Source organism: Gracilinanus agilis, chromosome 4, assembly GCF_016433145.1.
Source record: "Gracilinanus agilis isolate LMUSP501 chromosome 4, AgileGrace, whole genome shotgun sequence".
NCBI lineage: Eukaryota > Metazoa > Chordata > Mammalia > Didelphimorphia > Didelphidae > Gracilinanus > Gracilinanus agilis.
In genome coordinates, this window is record NC_058133.1 from 136,869,882 (window position 1) to 136,891,661 (window position 21,780).

General features: G+C 53.0%; 1 protein-coding gene across 1 annotated transcript in view; it reads left to right on the forward strand.

Moving 5' to 3' along the window:
• COQ8A (coenzyme Q8A) overlaps positions 1 to 21,689 on the forward strand; it is a 65,071-nt gene extending 43,382 nt beyond the window's left edge. Inside the window, exons 4-15 of the mRNA XM_044677092.1 lie at positions 178 to 244; positions 14,732 to 14,806; positions 17,841 to 17,963; positions 18,329 to 18,414; positions 18,568 to 18,708; positions 19,189 to 19,270; positions 19,362 to 19,455; positions 19,596 to 19,737; positions 20,016 to 20,123; positions 20,241 to 20,306; positions 20,445 to 20,531; positions 20,627 to 21,689. Coding sequence (XP_044533027.1) covers positions 178 to 244; positions 14,732 to 14,806; positions 17,841 to 17,963; positions 18,329 to 18,414; positions 18,568 to 18,708; positions 19,189 to 19,270; positions 19,362 to 19,455; positions 19,596 to 19,737; positions 20,016 to 20,123; positions 20,241 to 20,306; positions 20,445 to 20,531; positions 20,627 to 20,914 — 1,359 coding nt within the window. The 3' untranslated portion in view covers positions 20,915 to 21,689. The remainder of the gene's footprint in view (positions 1 to 177; positions 245 to 14,731; positions 14,807 to 17,840; positions 17,964 to 18,328; positions 18,415 to 18,567; positions 18,709 to 19,188; positions 19,271 to 19,361; positions 19,456 to 19,595; positions 19,738 to 20,015; positions 20,124 to 20,240; positions 20,307 to 20,444; positions 20,532 to 20,626) is intronic.
• Positions 21,690 to 21,780: the final 91 nt, after the last annotated feature.

The window sequence follows — 21,780 nt, forward strand, 5'->3', positions numbered from 1 at the left end:
CCAGGTACTAGTGGCACTCCTTTGTCCCTAGCGAATTGGTCTTTTTACACTGGGAGTGGTGGGACCAGCCTATAATCCCTGCTGCCAGGAGGTGGGAGCTGCTGGATCTGGAGCTACCTTCCCCTTCTGTGTGGCCCAGAGTCAGCAATTCCATGAGTTTCTTTTTCCTCCTTCTAGTTAAGTGAGCGGGCACGGGAGCGGAAGGTGCCAGTCACGAGGATCGGGAGACTGGCTAACTTTGGAGGTAAGGCGGCCATGCAGGACCTCCTGCCTCCTTGACTTCCCCTTCCTTCTCCCACCTTTCCTCCTCTCTCCCCTGTGCCCCCTTGAACCCCCTGCCTGGTACATGCAAGGCCAGCATGTGCTTATCTCTGTAGCAGAAATATGGCCTTGGTTTGCCAGATGCTCATCAATATTTATTCAGTGCCTTTTGTGTGGCAGGCTGCTGTGGGCAACTCTTGGAGCCCAAATTACAGGCTGAGGCTGGGGCCTGACAGAGGACAGGAAAGGGAGGAGGTACCATGTCCTGGGTGGGGAGACCAGCAGAGAAGAACCAGGTAGTGCTCTTGCAGTAAACAGAGGCCCAGGAGGCCATGGGCCACTGACTCCTAGCTCTGCTCTCTATCAGCCCTTGGGTGATTCCAGGGCTCCCTCTGTGGCACTGACCATTAACAGCTCTGCTGGGCTGGAGTGGGGTAGGGGGAGGGAGGGGATATAGGACATGGACTTTGTCACCCTGCTTCCCTTCATCTTCAGTTCATTCAGCATATTCGGTTGGCACTCTTCTGGGTACCAAGCATTATAGAAACTTTCTCCAAGGAAGATTTTGCAAGTATTATTTTCCTCATCTTACAAGTAAGGAAACTGAGTCTGAGAGAAGTAAAATGAATCGTCCAGGAAGCAGAAAGTGGCAGAGTAAGACTTGAATCCAGGCCCCTTGCTTTTCCTGTATTCTCCCTTGTTTTGCCACCCTACTAGTTAAATACCCTAGTGGTCTATCACTGACACCTGCTGGCCTCCTTTCTCTCGCTAGGCAGCCTTAATTTGTCTTGGCAAACCTGTCTCTGGTTCTTTGGAGATTTAAATGTTTATTTGAGTGTTGGATCTCTAGTCCCTACTAGCCTTGTGACCTCGGACATGGTTCTGGATGTCCTGGGTTCCTCCTGTAAGTTATGGACAAGGTGCTGCTTTTGCCAAAATTTTCTTATCCTGGAATTCCTGATGCTGGGGAAGCCATAGATCTAGTCCCTAGCCCTCTCTCTGTTTGTGAAATTTAATGTCTTTTCTATGCCTCTCTCTCCCCACAAAAGACTGTCTTTCCTTTCTCAGCTGCCTTTATGTCTCCCTGCTCACCCCAAGCCCACAATACTTTCTGGGTCTGCTAAATCTTTCATCAGTTTGATTCCAATGACAGACTTTTCAGTCATAAGTTAGGGGCTCCTGTGCTGGGATCTTTTTGGAGAAAGCTGAAACAGTGGAAGCTTTTTTTGGGGAATTGAATATAAATTAAATCCTGATGAGTTTGGTTCCTGCCCTCTGGAGGGAGCAGACTTTGAGGAGATACAGTTAGAAGTGGACCAGGCCGGGGAAGCCACTTTAATAAGATCAGGGTGTGACAGCCCTTACTGGGGCATATTGGCTGAGTGTCGGAGGCTGATTCCAGCTTTGAACTTTGCCTTTTAAAAGCCAATTTGATATCTGGCCCTCATTCCTCCTCCTTCCTTCCTTTTTCTTTTCATGCCAACTTGCCCTGCTTGAAAGTAGTTTGAAATAACAACTCCCTGAAATGAAATGATCCTACAATAACTGTCTTCCACTGGAGGAGAAGATGGCAGCTCCTGTCACCCCATCATCCTTCATTGCTAATAAGGGACAGGACTACAAGTGCTCATTCAAGGGTGCATTGTGGCCAGCCCACACTGAGAGGGGAGGAAGGAAAGATGTGTCCAAACCCACACAGTCCCACCTTCTGGGCCCTCCTGCTGCTGATGCTTTCTCCTCAGGTTCTCTCTGCTCTGTCTAGATCTTGTGTGGACCAGATTATTGACATGCTGTCTCTACTGGAACGTAGCTCCCCAAGGGCAGGAAGTGTTCTGTTGCCTTTCTCTGTACAGAGCCTGGCACGGAGCAAGCCTCGATTGAGAGTAGTTATTAGAGTCAGAAGGATGACTGTAACAATCCTCTTCATTTTTAGAGGTGAGGAAACATCTTAAGAGCCACTTGCCCAGGGACATACAACTAACTAGTGTCAGAGCTGCACCTAGAAGAGGGGGTTCTAAGTCAACAAGGCATTAGCTAAGCATCTACAGGTATCCCTGCCACATCTCAGGGGTTAGGAATGTAACAGCCCTGTGAGCTGGAAAATCTGCCTAAAACTTCTTTGCCCTATTTTCGTGGACCATATGTAGGTCAATGTTAAAATGTCTAGCCTTTACGTGTTGTCTGCCGGCTTTCGTGTTCTTTTCACAGACTTTAATTTTTACTTGCTTTAACTTTAAAAAAGAAATTGTGTATATTTATGGTATTAGAAGACAAATATGTTAATATTATGCAGTACTACACATATATTATATACATTTATGAGTTTCTAAATTCTTCCTGTGTTTTCTGCTTGCCTTCATGTGTCATTGAAACTGATACTGATGAGGAAAACCTTGATGTATAAAGGATACCTGCACTTAATACTTGGGATACAAAGACAACAGTGAAATAATCCCTGCCCTCGCAGAGCTTACATTCTTTTAAGAATGTATTTAAAATTATATGTAAGATTATCTTATTTCTCTCTCTCTCTCTCTCTCTCTCTCTCTCTCTCTCTCTCTCTCTCTCTCTCTCTGAATTCTCTTCTCTCTCTCTGTCTCTCATTCTCTGTCTCTCTCTCTTTTCCTCTCCCTCTCCCTCTCCCCCTAAGCTACAAGATAAGGTAAAAAAAATGTTTTTTTTTCCTAGGGAGAGGATTCCTAACATGGAGATTAGGATAAGGCTTCTTATTTTCACTCTTCACTTGCTCTGTCTATTGCCCTCCTTTCTCTCCCCATCATTTCCCTGCCCCATGGGCAGATTTGTTGCAGCTTCCCCACCTTGGGTAATTTTAGGGCTAGGCCTGTTGTTTAGTTGTTTTTCAGTTGTATCTGACTCTTCATGAACTCATTTGGGGTTTTCTTGGCAAAGACACTGCAATGGTTTACCATTTATTTTTCCTGCTCATTTTACAGATCAGGGTATAGATGAGGGTTAAGTGATTTGTCCAGGGCCACAGATTTGAACTCAGAAAGATGAATTTTCCTGACTCCAGGCTCAGTGCTGTGTTCACTTTGCCTCCTAAACTGCCATGGGGCTGAGCCTGGGAGGAGGAATTCTGGGGGCCTCCCTCCCAGATGAGTCTCCAACAGTGCTGGGCTTGCAGAGAGGCCAGGGAAGGAAGCTTTCAGAAGGGAACCTCTTTGTGAACCTTAAAAAAGCTTGTTAGAAAGTGTTGAGACCTTGTCTCCTTCAGTAGTAATAATGGCAGCTAGCATTTCAGTAGAGCTTTGAGGATGGAAGAGCACCTTAAATATGTTATCTTATTGATTCTCACCCTAATCCTTTGGGGTAGGTGCTGCTGATATCCCCATATTACAGATGTGTAAAACAAGGCATAGAGAGGTCGGGGGATTTGCAGATAGCCTAGCACTCAGCTTGTTCAGTGTCTTAAGACAGGATTTGAATTCAGGTCTTCCTAACTTTGGGTTCAGGTCTATCCTTAGCACCTCATAGCTCCTAGTGGGAGCCTGTCAGAACAAGGCCCTCTAAACCTGTCTTCCATTAGTTGAACCAGGCTCTCTTCTTCCCAGTTCATCCAGCAAGCTACTGGCAATACAAAGGCTTGTGCTGGTCTTGGGACAGTGGACACAAGGAGCCAGAGGGTGATGAGGGAGAGGGGAAATGACTATGTCTTGGTGTTTGCTGTTTTTCCACAGTCACAGATGCTTCTGAGCCCCTGCCAACAGCTGGTGATACCCATACTGCCCTGGGTCTCTCTGCCTGTCTGCCTGGGATTGTATTCTGTCCCCTAAGGTATAGCTTGCTGATGCTCCTAGCTTAGGACTTTGGTGGTCATTAGATGGAAGAACACTGTACTCAGGGCCAGGGAATCCTAGGGTTCAGAACTAGGAGGCCCTTGAGAGCTCATCTTGTGCTGCCTCCTATTTCCACAGATGAGGCCCAGCAGGAGGAAAGGGGCAGGGATTGTGTGTTAAAAATCTGGGACTCCTGATGGAGAGGCACCACAGCTGGAGAGGTGCACCTCTTCTGGGGCCAAAGGTGAGGGATATGGAGAGAGCAGAAAAGTCTCAGCTATGATTTCCCAGGCCCACCCTGCCTTTAGGGTCCACTCTCTTCTTTTCCTCTGAGCTTTATGACTGAGCAGGCCATGCTAGCTGGGTAACTGGGGCTAGGTTTCCAGATGGTTTGTTTGGGGGTGGCTGCTGCAAAAGAAACTCAGGATTTTTTCCTCCTATTTTTTGAGGATTAGATGAGGTTTAGTAGAAAGATTTAGAGGATTTTCTAGGATAACAGTATTAACTCATATTTATGTTTAGGATAATAATAATTAATCATAATAACTCATATATAGTGCCTTAAGGGCTACAAAAGCAATTTCCCCACAACTCTGTAAGGAAGCTACATGGCTTACATCTGAGGAGATAACCTATATTAAGTGCTTTGCTAATCTTTAAGTCATTGTAAAATTACCATCATTTGTGCTGTAACTTGTCTCAGGATCTCCTCTCAGAGCTTACACTAACTGGATTAAGTCTGTGCAAGCTTCACCATAAGAACTCATTGCAATTGGCTCAGGACCCACCCAGGTTCAGGCATGGGATTCCACCAAGGGGTCTCTCCTGGCAGGAGTATAGACTTGTAACACAAACAGATTTGTTAAAATAGTGACATTTTAAAAAAGGTGGTGGGCAGGTTGGGGGAGGGGGGTTCTTAGCACTAGCATGGCAAAGTGAATGGAAGATTTGAATTCAGTCTCCAGAAGACCAGGATTCAAATTCCACTTCTGACACTTAAGTAATAAGCTATGTGACCTTGGCTAAGTCACTTGACTGATTGCTATATGCCTCAAACAAATCCAAAATATATTTTTGCCAAATCATAATATATTTTTACCAAATCATAAATGGTGATGGCACCCAAGCACCCGAGCCTGGAAATCACATTCAGGTATAAATGAGGAAGAAGAAACTTGGCCTTGAGTGAGGAGGCTTATTTCTGTCCAGGCCTGGCTCTGAGCCAGCCCTCACTCTGGGTCTCTAAATTTTCTTCCTACTAGCTTTAATTATTAAATACCTTAAAGTATTTAAGTATTAAATAATATAGAAATAAAATAATAAAAAGAATACTTTAAGTATTGCTTAATCAATGCCAATTGACAGCCTGATATGGCTATTCACTCTTCCTCCTTGCATCTTCACAGTTATTTCTCTCTGTGGCCTCCTCCTCTTGTAGTCTTCCCTGATACCCCCAGGTGAAAGCCCAACTCCCTCTCTCCATAATATCTTTAGAGTTCTCCACCCAGAGCTGCCCTTCCTGCCACCCCATTCTGCTCTGCATCACTTGTTCCTGTGCCTATTGGAGCTGAACTCCTGCTTAAAGGCTGTCTTAACCCTCTTCATATCCCCAGAGCCCAGCCCCACACATGGCATGCCGCAGGGACTTAATAAATGAGTGGTATGGAATGTAAGGACCTAGAAGAGTAAGGGCAGACTTGTTTTCTGTGAGCAGAGCCCTGTCCAGGTTCATCATCAGTTCAGATGGCCACAAAGGGATCAGTTTACTCTGGAGACCAAGGCCATGACCATGGTCACCAGAGAGAGAGAGAGAGAGAGAGAGAGAGAGAGAGAGAGAGAGAGAGAGAGAGAGAGTCCTGAAGCTCTTGGTAAACCTAAAGTACTCTTATATAGAAGGCCTAGCTTTCACTATTGTTATTTATTCCTCATATCAAGCTGAAATCTGCAAATTTAGCAATCAGGCCACAAATAGAAATAAAATTAGTCTGGCACGGTCTTTTTATTAACCCCTTATTTTTTGTCCTATTGACAACTCTTAGACAAAAGGGCAAGGGCTAGACAGTCATGGTTAAGTGACTTGTCTAGGATCACACAGATAGGAAGCGACTTTGAACCCAGGAAACAAGATAGGATATAAAGATGATTAAAATGACTTTTAGGTGGCTTCCATGTGGAGAACACTGCTAGGAGTTTGGGAAATATAGGTATTAGATGTGCCATCTTAGGCACCTCTATCAGGACCTTCCTTTTTCTTTGATTTTCTTCTTTCCCCGAATTTAACTTTTTTTTTTTTTTAACCCTTACCTTCTGTCTTAGAATCAGTCTTCTGTATTGATTCCAAGGCAGAAGAGTGGTAAGGGCTAGCCAGTGGGGGTTAAGTGACTTGCCCAGGGTCACACAGCTAAGAAGTGCCAGAGGTCAGATTTGAATCCAGGACCTCCCATCTCTGGGCCTGACTCAATCCACTGAGCTCCCTTGCTGTCTGTCCTTTCTGTAAAAAGAAACAGAAGTAGCATTATTGGGAACAGGACCACAAGCTCACCGTAGCTAACAGTGCCCAGCCCATCAGTGTCCTTTGGTTGTAATGCCAGTGACCCACAGCTAATCATTGCAATTGCAACCCTGTTGCAACGTTGTTAGTTTAGTCTCTGGTTGGCCCTGAATGCTGCTTTCAGCTCCCGGCTCCACTGAACACATAGCTTTGATCCTTTGAACCTAATCCATGCACCCCACCCACCTCCTGCCCCCTCCAGTTGCCCCCATTAAGATTTTTATGCCTAAGTTGTGTTTTTATGGAACCACAAAGGACATGAGGGTGGGCCAAGTGTGCTGACTTGGCAGTGCCCTCGAGGAGCAGGGGCAAGGGCTCTGCTGGCTGCATCCCTGTTTGTCTTAGCCAGCAGGGGAAGTGGATTTCATGGAAATGGGGGGGTGAGATTGTTGCTTCCAACCCCGCCTGCCCCTTTATGGAACAACACCGCTCTGTTGACTTGTTCCCCATCCCCCACTTTTTTGGTTTCAGAGTCATTCTTGATGATGGGTCACTTTGTTATAGCAGAGCAGGTTGAAACAAGGGGTCAGGGAGCACTCACTGGGAGGTCCGTGCCTGGCCTGCCTCCTGTGACATCGGCTAACCTGAAGGCATACTTGCAGGGCCCAGGCAGCTTCCCCCAAGGGCCAGGGCCCCATCGGTCTTCCTCCTTCCGTCCTTAAGAACAGCAGGTGAGGTGTGGATTAGACACATAGGAGAACTTCCAGATTGTCGGGGGGGACTATGGACCCCATCTCAGAAATGTTTTAAAATGCATAAAATGAAATAAATAGAATTTGAAAGGAAACCAATTATTTTGAAATAAAGATGATTCCCCCCACCCCCATCCAAGTTCATAGTCCCCCTGAAGGATCCCTCAATCTAATTCCCTCCTATTATCAGTGAAAAAATAGGGTCCGAGGAGTGGGGTGACTTTCCCCGAGTCACATAGAAGTGGAACAGCAGAGCTAGAGCTAGTCTTCCTATCTCTTGACTTCTAGGGCCAGGCCTCTTTCTTCTGCACCACATGGGTTTTGTTTATGAGCGTTCTGCCTTTCCCAGCTCTGGGAACTCAGAGGCGAGATTCTAAGAACTACCTGGAACAGTATGTAAAGAGCTCTTTCCTCTTCCTCTTTCCTAGAAGGAGCAGAGTCTCATGGGCCACCTTCATTCCTTGGGGTGGTGGGAAGGGAATGTATAGGAATAAAAATGCCCTCCTGGCCCTCTCAGCCAGCAGCCTGCTCTTTGTGAATTCTCCTGATGCACCAGATGAGGGGACAGATGATCTTTCCACATTTTCTTTACCACTTGGTACTTTATGGAAACACCCATAAGTCTGGCTGGATGTCAATAAGACTTTTGCTTAAGCCCACAGTTTCTTGCAGGAAGGAATCTGTTCCTCATACAGATTTCTTTTTCATTTCTCTAGACTTTGTCTCCTTTTGGCCAGCCAGCTTTCTTGATTGGGGTAAAAAAATTTTTTTGAGGGGGGACTGGTTGGGGAGGTCAAGAGAGGATTAATATATTTCTCCATGTGTCTACCCCGGAGAGAGGAGATGACATAGTGATCCAGCCCCTCTGAGAGGTGAGCGATCTCCTAAAGGAGGCTGCCCATAAGTTGAGCTTTGGTAGAGAGTCACCTTAAAAGCCCCAAGGAAAGAGATGGAATGCGGGGTCAGGGAGGCCTTAGTAGCAAGAAGGCCATGGTGATTGATTTATTCATTCTCCATTCCAATCAGGCAGCAAGGATTTATTAGCACCTCCTGTGTGCCAGACACTTTGCCACGCACTGGTGAGAGGAGGAATAAGGTGTAACCATCTGGGAAAGATAAGTGGAGGGTTCTAAATGTCAAAGAGAGGAGATTGTCTTTTCTTTCAGTGGCAGTAGGGAGCCTTGATGCTTCTTGAACATGGTGAGAACCTAGTGGTTAGCTGCCAAAGAGTTTACGAGAATTTGAACTGGTTTGGTTGTGGTGTGGGTGGATAGTCTGAGAGACGTGCAGAGAAAATGGACAAAAATTGGACTGGATGTGGTGGTGAGGAAGAGAGCAGTCCAGGCTGGCTCCAGGATTGTGAATCTGGGTGACCAGAATGGTGCCCTCAACAGAATGAGGGACTTTAGAGGGAAAGATAATGATGTCCAGTTTGCACATGCGGACTTTGAGATGCCTATGGGAGATAAAGGTAGAGAAATCCGACAGGCAGTTGGAAATGGAGAACTAGAGTTAAAGAGAGAGAACTAGGTAGACATATTGGTTACACAGTATGTTCAGTTCTGGGGGCCACCTTTTAGGAAGGGCACTGGAGGAGGTGGGGGGGGTGTCACAGAATTTTGAGTTCCTGCCATGTTAAGGTTGGAATGTTGGTTGAAGGATCCAGTGATGAGCTAATAGCCTGCATAAGAATAGACTGAAGAATAGACTCTGACCCTCTTAAGGTGTTTGAAGGACTTGGGTGAAATAGGGATTAAGTTTAGGAACTGAGGGGATTTAAAGGGACCTAGAGATCCTCTAGTCCAACCCCATTCATTTTACAGCTAACAATAACTAACAATTAGAAATGGTTTCATGTGACTTCTCATTTGGTTTTCACACCAACTCTCTTAGGGAGGTCTTATTCTTATCTCCATTTTCACAGATGACTGAGACTTTGGGGAAGTGACATGCTGGGCCTGCTCACCGAGTCTCTGCTCTGCCATTTACTGTTTATTCCATTTAGCCCTTTCTGGAGGGCCTTTCTGCTTGGGGTCTTCGTGTCTGCCCTTCTTTACTGGGCTAGTAGATTGCCATGACCTTTCAAGGAGCCTGGAATGTGCATTTGTTCATCATTCCCAGGGCAAGAGCATTTAATACCCCCCCACCCCCACCCCTTTGGTCCTCATTCAGAGAAGGCAGTAGGACAGCTGGAGGAGCCAGTGTGGGGTTGTAGAAAGAGCTGTGTGCTTGGGGTTCAGCACTCACTGAGACTGAGTAAGAGATCTCTAGGCCTCAGTTTCCTCCCTGTAAAATAGAGAATTTGAAATAGATGACTTCCAAGATCCCTTCCACCTCAAGATCTGTGATCCTATATATAAAATGAGGGTGACCCCTAAGGTCCTTCCAGTGCTAACATTCTGTGCCCCCCTTCTATCCATGTCATTCTGCCATGGGCAGTCACGGATGCTTCCCATCTGATTATACTTGGGGCTGAAGAGGTCAGGGTCATGCATTTTGTATTCCCCCTGGGCCGCTGGAGTCAGGCTGTTGGAGCAGCAGCTGTTTCCTGAGCCCCTGATGTATGGCCATTGCTGTGGGGAACACAGAAGTCTCCCTGCCCTCAAGCAGCTTACAGTATTGTAGCAGAGGCCAAGCTAAGAAAGCATAGAAGCCACTAAGTATTCAAGCTGTTTAGGTTTGGTGTGAGGCCATTCAGTGTTTTTGAAACAGCTCTGACTTTGGAGTTGGGGCCCCCTGGTAGAACCCCAGCTCTGCCACCGATTGCCTGGCTGGGGACAACAGCCTTTCCCAGCCTCAGTTCTGGCCTGTAAAATGAGATTACTTGTAAGCTCCCTTCTAGCTCAGATCCAGTGACTACAAGCTAAATTGTGTGGTGTATGCCAAGTGCTATTGGAACTCAGAGGCCTGGACGGACAGATGGTGACTGGGGAAGAGGGAGGGGACTGTCCTTGGAGCCCAACCTCAGAAAGTAGAAAGTTCCCGACTCTCTGCCAGCCTCAGATGCCTCCCCTGTAAAAGTGAGGGTGATCATCACGGTCATGTCTACTTTGAGAACTTGAAGAGGACACGAGTTAAGGTGTCTTATACCCCTCAAGTGCTCCATCCCTGTGAGCTCTGAATGGGGAATGCTCGTGGAGAAGACGGAACACAGATTGGAACCCAAGGAATAAGCAGGATCAGAATTGGAGGACACACAGGGTGGTTTTCTTCTCCCTTGGTGGGTCAGAAATGCCATTGTCATTAAGGAGTTTGGATCATGTCTCTGCCACTGCCAAGTCCCCTCCCTCTCTGGGGTCTCAGTTTCCTCATCTGTAAAAATATATGGATTGGATCAGATGACTTTTAAAGGCCTTTTTGACTCTTAAGACCTCTGACGGTGAGATCTGTGATGCATAGATTCTGCAGCCTCTCTGTTGGGCTCCTCCTCTCACTGCCTTGTTTATGTTGAAGGGTTTGTCTTGGGAGGGAAACTGCTATTGCAGAAGAGAAATTGGCCGAGGCAAGAGCAGTTTGAAGGTTAATGCTGCCTCTGCAGTTTATTTTTGATAAGATAGGCAGCTGGGGGAATGGGGGGGAGAGAGTTGGAGTTAATGGTTAATTGGGGACACCACACTATCCGGGCGGTGGGGCTGCTGTCCATTCTGCTCAGAGTCCACCCTGCATGCTGCAGCCGCAGTGAACTGGGCCAGGCTGACACGGGCCTGGCCCAGCCTGGGAGAACAGCTCTTAGCAGCTTTAGCCATGTGTATGGGTGGGAAACGAAAGAGAGCTGGAGGCACTGGGAGTCGAAGAGAGAGGAAGCCTCCAATAAATATCCCCTGATGGACTCTGAAGTCGTATCACCTCAGAGGAAACTGAAGATGTTAGGTCTGGACAAGGCCCGAGGGGCCATCTCCTTCCACCCTGCAGGAGGAAACCAGGACCCATAAGGGGGAACTGATTCATCCAAGGTCACACATTCCAAAGCAGAAATGTTTGTTTTAGCCCTGGATAACTTCTTTTTCCTATTAGTCAGAGGTCACTGAATTTCTCAGTGACCCAGAGTCATCCTTTGGAACAGTTATTGTATCATGTGCTAATACAGGGACATTCTCAGTACCCTCTCATTATGTGGGGGCACCCCACAATAACTCCCCTCCCCTTAGAGTACTTCTGTGCTTTGAAGCTCCTTGTCTGCTCCTTTTAGTTTTTCTGTGCTCCCTCACGGTACTGCTGCCCAAGATCATCCAGGCCAAACTCCATTTTACAGATAAGAAAACTGACAGAAAGATGACCGATTCACACTGAAATTCCTAAACTGTAGCCCTGACCGTGTTAGTCCTGCGCTCCCCCTCGTCTCTTGGACGAGATGCAAACTCCTGCGTTGGGCACACCCTGGCTCTTCCCAGCCCCAGCAGTCCATGCCCTGCGCTGTCCCTTCCTGTTCTAACGGGGCTCCAGCTGGTTTTTGCACACTTACCTCCCTCAGGAGGCCTCTGTTTTGTGGAGGCCAGGAAACAAGCAACCGAGCCTGTTAGATTGGGAGCCAAGTGAGGGGACGAGGGCGCCACACCTCATTCAGGGTCTCCGGGGGGCCCCTTTTCTTATCAGGCTACAGCCGAGGCCCTGGGGATACAGACACAAAAATGCAGCCATCTCTGCTTTCAGGGAGCTTAGATTCTAACAGGAGAGAGAGAGAGAGCAAGGACACATGGAAGTATATGAAGAATAAGTGTAGATAAAAGAGAAAGTAATGGTGGGGCTTGACCCAGGTCTCAGAGGAAGAGATTCTGGGAGGCAGAGATGAGGAGGGAGCACAGTCCAGGTGTAGGTACAGCAAATGCATAGCATTAGGAAGACCTGAGTTCAAATCCAGCCTCAGACACTTATTAGACACCGGGTGAGCCACTTAATCTCTGACTGCCTCAGTTTTCTTATCTGTAAAGTGGGGATAATAGCATATACCTTCCTGGGTTGGGAGGATCAGATGAGATAATCTTTGTAAGGTGCTTTGCACACTTTAAAGTGCTCTATAAATACTTATTGCGATAATGATGGGACAAAACTTGAGAGTTGTGGGGCCAGAAGAGTAGTTGGGGCCAGGTGCAAAAGGGCTTTGAAAGGCAACTGAAAAGTTAATTTCTCAGCTGGAATCTCCTAGCTAGGACGCTGATAGGGTCCCTGTTTGGTGGTCTCAGACCTCGGCTCAGCTGGTGGCTATGGGAATAGGCACTGATGGAACCAGAGAAGATACCAGGAAGAAATGGCTCCAGGCTATGTGAGGTGTCACTTTCCCCCTGCTTTATAATGTATTTTTTTTTAATTTTAAACCTTTAACTTCTGTGTATTAATTTATAGGTGGAAGAGTGGTAAGGGTGGGCAATGGGGGTCAAGTGACTTGCCCAGGGTCACACAGCTGGGAAGTGTCTGAGGCCGGGTTTGAACCAGGACCTCCCGTCTCTAGGCCTGACTCTCAATCCACTGAGCTACCCAGCTGCCCCTCTCCCCCTGCTTTAGAAGGAAAGGGGAATGGGAAAAGTGTGCCTTGGTCTCTCAAGAGAATTCTTCTGGTCCCTTCCTTCTGCGAATGGTTCCAGGTGTGGGGCTTTCGGGGAGCTGCAGGAGCCTGGAGACCCATCCTGCCCCCATCCCTGTTCTGAGGTCAGTCTCTATGCTAGCTTTTCCTCCCACCCTCCCATCCCTGGTTCCACCTTTCATTTCGCCTAAAGTAGATTTTATAGGCACAGAGTGTCTTTAATCAGTGGGCGCTCCTGGAAGGTTGCATCTGCCTCACTTTAATGGCCTGAAACCTATTTTCATTTAAGAAGACATCCGCTTAGAGAAATCTTGTAAAGACAATAATTGCCCTCTAATTTACACATTTTCATATGATGGGATTGCTTAACACTTGTAATGTTTAAGGATAGATTTGTTAAAGTTTTGGTAAAGCAGATGTGTGACTTTGGGCAAGTCAGTCTCTGGTTCTCATTTTCCTTATCTGTCAAATGAGGGGGATGGGGAAGAGTTCAACTGGATGGCCTGTCCATGAGGCGGAATTTTCCAGTTCCAAGGTCCAAAGAGTTCAGCATCTATGGAGCGTTCATGTAAAGAGGCGCACGGAGTGAGCAGCTTTACTCTGCCGCCCCCGGAGGCTCTCTGAAGACAAAGGGAACAAATGAGGGGGGGAGCGACAGGAAGGGATGATGTGGGCCTTCGGGACCCTGACAGTCTTTCGAGCTTTGTCCTTTTGGAATCTCACTGTCACTTTTTAAATGTTGTGCCCTATTCCAGCCTCAGGCCCAAGAATGGTCGTGCACATGTTATAGAAATTACTTAGAAAGTCCTTGCAGAAAATTAGTTGAGACTTCCAGCCGCCCATTGAGTTCACGGGAGGCGACGCTGAGAGGCCTTGCCCAGAGGAGACTTGGAATCCTTACCCTCCTCCTCAGAGATTTTTAGGAGTTCCCTCAGCGTTGAGGGGGTTTCTCAGTGTCTAAGATAAGTCTAGTCTTTAGGGAAGGAGACCACTTGGGCCACTTGAGCAGGAAAGAAGGATCTGTTGATTTAGTTGATGGTGCTCTCATTGGGCTGGGGCAAAGGCTGAGTGGGGAACTGGGGAGAGGGAGAACTCTAAGGAAGGTGCCGTGGAAGAGCCTGGATTTGGGGGAAGCCGGGGCGCTACATAGACTTGAGGCCCCGTGAAGGGTTTTTTCCCCAGGGCCCCCTCTGAGGAAATACTGATTGCTACAGAAAGCATTTGTGATTCTCCTCTAGAATAGATTCCTCATTAGGAACTTGGTTTAGGAAGACTGGATCATGGTATTTCAGCATCGCTGTCTCCTTTGTGCCCCGGGGGGGGGGGGGGGGGCATGCTTCTAAAAACATGATTCTGAGAAGAGTCTGCAGTTGTCACCAGACTTCACCAAAAAGGCCAATGAACCCCTGCCTGTGTGTGCACTTGTAGGATCCCGGCCAGACTTCGTTTTCTTCAGCTCCTTTCTTAGTGATACCCGGACTATAGGAATGGTTTCATCCAATTGTGTTATTTGTTTGATTGCTTTTTTGAGGTTTGAAATTCCTTAGTCCTATGGTCAGATGGAAGTCATGGGGGGCGGGGAAGGATTTGTCTGGGGTACACCCCAAGGCGGGGTGCTTAGAAATAAAAAGATCTTTATTTTTAGAAAGATCTGGAGGGGCTGGTGGTATGCCTGGCCCAGGCGCCCCGAAGCTGAGCTTCCTTGCTGCAGGTTGTTCTGGCCGGAGTAGAATTGCTATGATTGTCAGGCGGGGTGCCGGGAGCCCCGGCCTTCCTGGTGTGGGTGAGCCTCGCCTTTCTCACCTCTCCCACGGGAAGGACGGGCCTTGGTTCCTGCCCGCGGACGAGGGCAGCACAGCGCAAACACGGGCCGCTGCGGGACGTGAGCACCGTGTTTTGGTTCTTGTTTCAGGTCTGGCTGTGGGTCTGGGCTTTGGGGCTCTGGCTGAAGTGGCCAAGAAGAGCCTCCGCCCCGAGAACAGCACAGGTGAGTCGTCCCTGCCGCCTCGGGGTGGCCTCCCTTCCCCTGTTCTCCGGAGGGGCAGGGCGGGGGCCCCCGCGGGCCTGAGACCCACATGGGGGTCTCCTTTGGTAGGATGCCGGGCCACACTCGCACTCTAGTCTCCTTAGGTGGGTTTGGGGCCGGGGCTGCGAGTTCTAAATACAGACTATTTGAAAAAACAATGGACTTTGATGGTGTCCAGGGACGCCTAGTAGTGACCAGAGTGCTGCCCGAGGGGGCTGCTTTACTGGACAGGATAGCCTCGTGTGGGGTATCCTTGAAGCCCTCCCAGCCCAGCCAGTTTCTGTTTCATCGCTTAGGGCCCGGCGCCCCGCCGCAGGGGAGCTAAAGCCAGTCTCCCCAGCGATGTGCTCCTTTGAACCTCATTTGCGCAGGGTGCAGGCGCTGGCGCCAAGCCTAGAGGCCCCCCCAGACCCTGGGGCTCCGGCTCATCTCCCCACCCCCACAGACTAGGCCGGAACTCAGGGATATGGCTCGGGCGCCTTCCCTTCAGCCCTTGCTGCAGAGCACAAAGGCCTGGCGCCAGAAGGGCCCTGAGCAGCCTTTAATCCAACCCTGTCTTCTAGATGAAGAAGCAGAGGCCTTGTGGGGAAGTGACTCATCCACCAACACGTAGTCAGTGAGGGGAAGAGCAGGCCTCAACCCAGGTCTTCTGAGTGTACCCCAAAGGGAGAACAGCTAGATTTTTTGTTAAATGTTCATTTAAATAGCTATTATTCACCAAAGACAGTCTCGTAGTAAAATTCCGGGGGGGGCCAGGGCTCAGTGGATTGAGAGTCAGGCCCAGAGATGGGAAGTCCTGGGTTCAAATGTGACCTCCCACTTCCTAGCTGTGTGACCCTGGTCAAGTCCCTTCACCCTCTTCTGCGGTGGAACTAATCCAGGGTTGACTCTAAAACAGATGGTGCAGGCTTAAAGGAGCAGCCCGGGGGGATGGCGCCCGCTGCTGCTGCTCTGGTAGCTGCTTACAGCATTTGTGCAGACACAGTCGTGTGGCCCCGCTCCTGCCACGGGACATTGGGGGGTCTGAGATGGGGGGCCGGTGCAGGGCCGGGGCTGTTCAGCTCTGGCTGCTCGGACCTCCCAGCCCCAGAGCCAGGCCCATTCAGGCCACCCCCCAGCCATTTTTATTCTGGGGGAGGGGAGGCCGGGGCGTCAGGCCGCACTCTCCTTCTCCGGCCCACTCCCCGGCCCTGACCCCACAGACCCAGAGAGAGGAGGGGCGGGAAACCCCAGGAGGGCCGCGTGACCAGAGCTTTGGCCGAGGGAGGCGAGGCAAGACTGCGTTCAGGGTCGCCTGTGGGGCAGCCGGTGGGAGTGGAGGCCCCGGCGTGAGCCCAGAGGCGTGTCCTCCCTGGCCGGGTCCCCCCCCCCCCCCCCCCCGCATTCCCAGCATCCCCAGACAGCAGGTGAGGGAGGCTGGCCCGCTTTGGAATAATGGAGGCTTCGATGGGGGGAGAGGCCAGAGCGCTTCTGCCCGGCCTCGCCCAGGAGTCCTTCAGGGAGAAAACCCTGCTCTGCTCCCTGGGGACGGGTGGGGGTGGGTGCCCTCCTCCAGCCCCCCAAACCCCATCTTTGTACATCTAGGCAGCCTGACCTAACAGCCTGCGGGGGGTCTGGAAAGAGTGTTGGGCATTGGGGACCCCCCATAGGTGATTTGTTCCCGGGGCTTCCCTGCTAATCTCTTCTGTCCAGGCGACTAGGATCAGGCGCCTTTTGGGGTGCTGTGTAACACGCTGGCTCTGATGAGGCGGGATGAGGCTGCTCCCCCTCCTTTCCAGAACGGCCCTGGGGGGGGTCGGGGGACCCCCCTCCCAAGCTCACACTCGGCCTCGCCTGCTTACTAGCTGTGTGACCCTGGGCGGGTCATGGCACCTGCTGGCCGCACTGAGCTGGAAATGGCAAACGGCCCCAGCGAATACAGAGAAAGCTCCAAACAGGGCACCAAGAGTCGGACACGGCCCAACGGTGACACGAGCAGACTCCCGGAGGAAGGGGTTCCGATGCCATTGTCTCATCGCCCTGTTGTAGTGGGGATTCGAACCCGGGTCTCCCCCACTTCCAAGGCTGCCTGGTGCCCGATGGCCCTTCGTCTTGTTCTCTCCCTCCTGCCGCGGCCACCCCTCCTTCTCCCCCAGGGTTCAGAGACCCCCACTGAAGTGTGTCGGTGACTGGAACTCAGTGCCCCATTTGGGGCCACGAAGGGGGAGCCGCAGCCTGACCCAGAGACCCCCATCGCCTCGCCCTCGCCCCTCCCTGCCTTGGAACCAACACGCAGTGCTGACTGAGGCGGCAGGGAAGGGGCTAAAGGGGAGAAGGCCAGAGATACTCCCAGAATCCTCTGAGAGGGCCGGAGCGCAGGCTTAGGGTGCAGAGGGAAGCGGGGCCAGGTGTGCCCGATTTAGAGCCAGAGGACCCGAGTGCAAATCCTGGTGTGCCCCCTGCTCGCTGGGAGGGGCCCCCTCTGGGCCTCGTGTTTTCTTGTTTGTAAAATGAAGGCGCAGCCCTGAAGGAGCTCTGAGCCTCCTCCTCTGGTCCGGGGCCTCTCCCGCCTCCCCTCCCTCGTGTAGACACTCAGGACAGGCTTCTGTGTGCCCCCAGCCTGGGCCCTTGACAGAAGAGGCGGCTGGCCCTCCGCCGCTGCCTCCCTCTCTGTTCCTTTCCTCGGGGATCCCGGCGGCCTCTCTGCTCTCACTGCAGGAGCTCCATTCTGGGGCCTGCAGCGAGCAGGGCCTGAGCAGGGCAGGCCCCAGGGGAGGGCTGAGGTCCGCCGGGAGGCTCCTCCTTCCAAAACCTGGGATGGGGCCGGGGCGGCTTCAGGGAGACATCCTGGCACAGGCGGAAGCCCGCGGCCGGGAGGCGAGGGGGAGCGAGGGGGAGCCGAGCCCAGGCAGGAGAGGGCTCCCATGGGGGAGGGGGCGCTGCGGGAAGGTGGGCCTCGGGCCGGGCCTGGGCGGCTCCCTGGAGCCTTGGTCCCTCCCTCGTGCTCTGGTGGCAGGAAAGAAGGCCGTGCTGGACTCCAGCCCTTTCCTTTCTGAGGCAAACGCCGAGAGAATCGTGAGCACCCTGTGCAAGGTGAGAGGAGCCGCCCTGAAGCTGGGCCAGATGCTGAGCATCCAGGGTAAGTGGGGACGGGGCGGGCGCCGGGTGGGGGGCAGCAGGAGGCGCCCAAGGGCGCCCCGGCTGTGGCCTCGTATGGGCTTCTGGGGACGGGCTCTTCCCGCACTGATGCTTGTGGATAAAATGTACCTGGAGACAGCGGGCGAGAGAGGCGGGAAGGCCCGGGGAATCCGCTCGGGCCTCGGAGCCTGGCTGGAGAGCGCCAGCGCGCCACTCCGATGGGCCTCTTGGCCTTTCGGACTCCTGCCCTTTTGGGGGGGCTCTTGAAGCCCGGCGCAGCCCCCCCACTCCTCACGGCACCCCGCCATACCATGCTTTTCTTGGTAAGAATCGGCCCCACTAAGGCCCCTCTTCGATTCCCCTCAGATGATGCTTTCATCAACCCGCAGCTGGCCAAGATCTTTGACCGCGTGAGACAGAGCGCAGACTTCATGCCTCTGAAGCAGATGACGGTGAGGCTCGGCCGCGGCACAGCCTTCGGGGCTCATTTGGGGGCTCCCAGTTCCTGTCTGAGGTGGAGGGAGGGAAGCGGGGCCCGGAGGGCGTCCCTCCTCGGAGCGGCGAGCTGTGCCGCTCATCCGGCCTCCTCTCGGTCTCCCCCTCAGAAAACCCTGAACAACGACCTGGGCCCCAACTGGAGGGACAAACTGGAGTACTTTGAGGAGCGGCCCTTCGCCGCCGCCTCCATCGGGCAGGTTCACCTGGCCCGGATGAAGAACGGCCGAGAGGTGGCCATGAAGATCCAGGTGGGCCGAGTTTTGTCGTAGAAGCTTGGCAGGAGGGGGTTCCGGCCGCTAGCACGGCTGGATTGGGTCAGGCAAACGGGCTGCCTGGGTGGGCTGGGATCGTCGGTCCTTTAAAGCTTTCCCGACTTCTCAGAGAAGCCCCCCGGCAGTCCCCGAAGCTCCCCTTCCTGGGCCCAGGACGTGCTCAAGAAAGCCCAAGAGGGTCCCACCAGTGTCCTGGCCAGGAGGGAGGCGGGCTGGGGAGCTCTGGGAGCACCCAGAAACTTGCCTTCAATTCATTCCACAATTTATCAAGTTCTCGTGTGTGTGCAGCACGGTTGGGCGCAGAGGGGGGACTCTCAGCCACTTTGGGGCCTAGTGGGGGGTCGCAGAGTCAGGAGGACGCGGGTCCCCTGGCTTGTGCCCGGCGGGCTCTGTGTGGCCCATCGCAGGGCCGGGGCTCCCGCTCCGTTTTCCTCCGTCCATCTCCTCCTCTCGCAGTACCCCGGCGTGGCCCAGAGCATCAACAGCGACGTGAACAATCTGATGGCCGTCCTCAGCATGAGCAACGTGCTCCCGGAAGGTAGGGGGAGGGGAGGGCCCCGGCCGGAGCTCGGGCCGCCCCCCGGCCGGCCGGGCCTTCCCCATCCCTCTTCCTGCTCTCCCCCCTCCAGGCCTGTTCCCAGAACACCTCATCGACGTGCTGCGGCGCGAGCTGGCCCTCGAGTGCGACTACAAGAGAGAAGCCGCCTGTGCCAAGAAGTTCAGGTGAGGCTGAGGGCCCCCCGCGTCTGCCCCTGACCCTAGCGGGGCTGGGCCGGGGCTCCCACGACCCAGTGCCGGCCCCAGGCGGGGCGAGGGAGCGGCCAGGACGGGAGGCTCCTCACCCGTCTCGTGCCACCCACTAGGGAGCTGCTGAAGGATCACCCCTTCTTCTACGTGCCGGAGGTCATCGACGAGCTCTGCAGCCCCCACGTGCTGACCACAGAGCTGGTGTCCGGCTTTCCCCTGGACCAGGCCGAGGGGCTGAGCCAGGACATAAGAAATGAGGTAATGCACCGAGGAGCCCCGGGCACGAGCTCAGGGAGGAGCCGGCTCCAGAGGTGGTCCCGGCGTGGCTCAGGCACGGGGCTGGGGGGTGACCCGAAGGTCCTCGGACACGAGAGGCGCACACGGAGGGGTCAAGATCTCTGGCTGTGGGATGGGGGGGCCTTTGCAGAGGTGGCTTCCCAGGGTGTCGCCCCCAGGCAGACCTCAGGGAGTGTGGGGGCAGGGGCTGAGTTGGGGGGACGGGGCGAGCCCGCAGCGCCTCCCCTCGCTCCCCCCAGATTTGCTACAACATCCTGGTCCTGTGTCTGAGGGAGCTGTTCGAGTTCCATTTCATGCAGACGGACCCCAACTGGTCCAACTTCTTTTACGACCCGCAGCAGCACAAGGTAAGGAGCCCCGACTCCGAGGCCTGGACCCAGGGCTCCAACCCCTTGGGCAGGGCTGAGGGTGTCCCTGCCGCCCCTTCCTCACTCAGGGTCTCCCCTTCCTCTGGTCCTCCGCAGGTGGCCCTCCTTGACTTTGGAGCGACCCGGGAGTACGACGAGTCCTTCACCGACCTTTACATCCAGGTATGCGATCGGGGGGCTGCGGGAGCCCCTCGCCCCTCCCCCAACCACGAGAATGAAGGCGGCGACCTCTGAACGGGGTGGGGGGTGAATCCCGAAGGAGTCGCCCCTCCGACGGCCCCCCTTTCCTCGTGTGTCCAGATCATCAGAGCCGCGGCGGACAGGGACCGGGAGACCGTCCTGAAGAAGTCCATCGAGATGAAGTTCCTCACCGGCTACGAAGTGAAGGTGAGCCGCGGCGGGGGGCTTCTCATTCCGGGGGTCGGTGGTCGAGAGGCAGGCCGGAAGCGCCATCTTCCTTCTCCCCCTTCCTGCCCGCCCAGGCCATGGAGGACGCCCACCTGGACGCCATCCTCATCCTGGGGGAGGCCTTCGCCTCGGACTCCCCGTTCGACTTCGGGAGCCAGAGCACCACCGAGAAGATCCACGGCCTGATCCCCATCATGCTCAAGCACCGGCTCATCCCGCCGCCCGAGGAGACGTACTCGCTGCACAGGAAGATGGGAGGCTCCTTCCTGATCTGCTCCAAGCTCAAGGCCTGCTTCCCCTGCAAAGCCATGTTTGAGGACACCTACAGCGGCTACTGCCGGAGGAAGGCCCAGAAGCAGTGAAGGCCGCGGCCCGCCCGCCCGTCTGGCCTGGCAGAGAGCTGGAGCGTCCGGCCGGCCGGCCAGCAGCTCCCGGATCATCTCGAGAATCAGCAACTAAAACTGCACAGCCAGAGGCCGGGCCTGGCCCGCCCGTCGCCTCTACTTACCCAGGAGGGCTTTTCTGGTAGGAGAAGGCGGCTGTGGGGGGCCTCTGTGGCGCTCCCTGGTGGCTCTCCGGTGACTGGGAGGGGAGGGAGGAGAAAGAAAACGGAACCAGGACAGTCTCTTGAAACCTGCTTCCCGTTTATTCATTTTGTGAAAAAGCTTTGGACAAAGGGGGGTGGGGGTGGGGGTGGGGTGGGGTTTCCTAGTGTGAATGTTGCCTGTAGCAGCCCCCTCCTCGCCAGTGCAGGGAGAGCCCCCCCGGGGCTTTGTAGTGTAGGATTTGGGGGCCGCGTGTGTGTCTGCAAAAGGCTCCCTGACTCGTTTGCCCTCCGGCCAAAGCTAGGGAGGAAGCGCCAAAAAGCTATTGAATGAACTCTCTGCCTTCCCGCAAGCTGGTCCTCAGAGGAGTTTTGGACAACTGAATGTATGTGGGTGGGCAGGCCGTGGGGGGGGGGGGCAGCGAGGAGGTTCCCCTTCCTGGCGGAGGAAGTCTTTGCCGAAAGGAGCAGGACAGAAAGTTACGGTCAGATGCAGATTGACCTAATGGGAATAACCACCAGCGTGTTAGTTTTTGTACTTTCTCGTCACTGTCCCTCTTATGCATTTCAATAAAACCTGATTGTGGAGCTGGGCTGCGGCGGGCGTTCTCTCTTCTTCCCTCCCGGCCCCTCCGCTTTGTTACTCCCATGACACAGCTGAGGAGCAGCAGCAGCCCTGGGGCC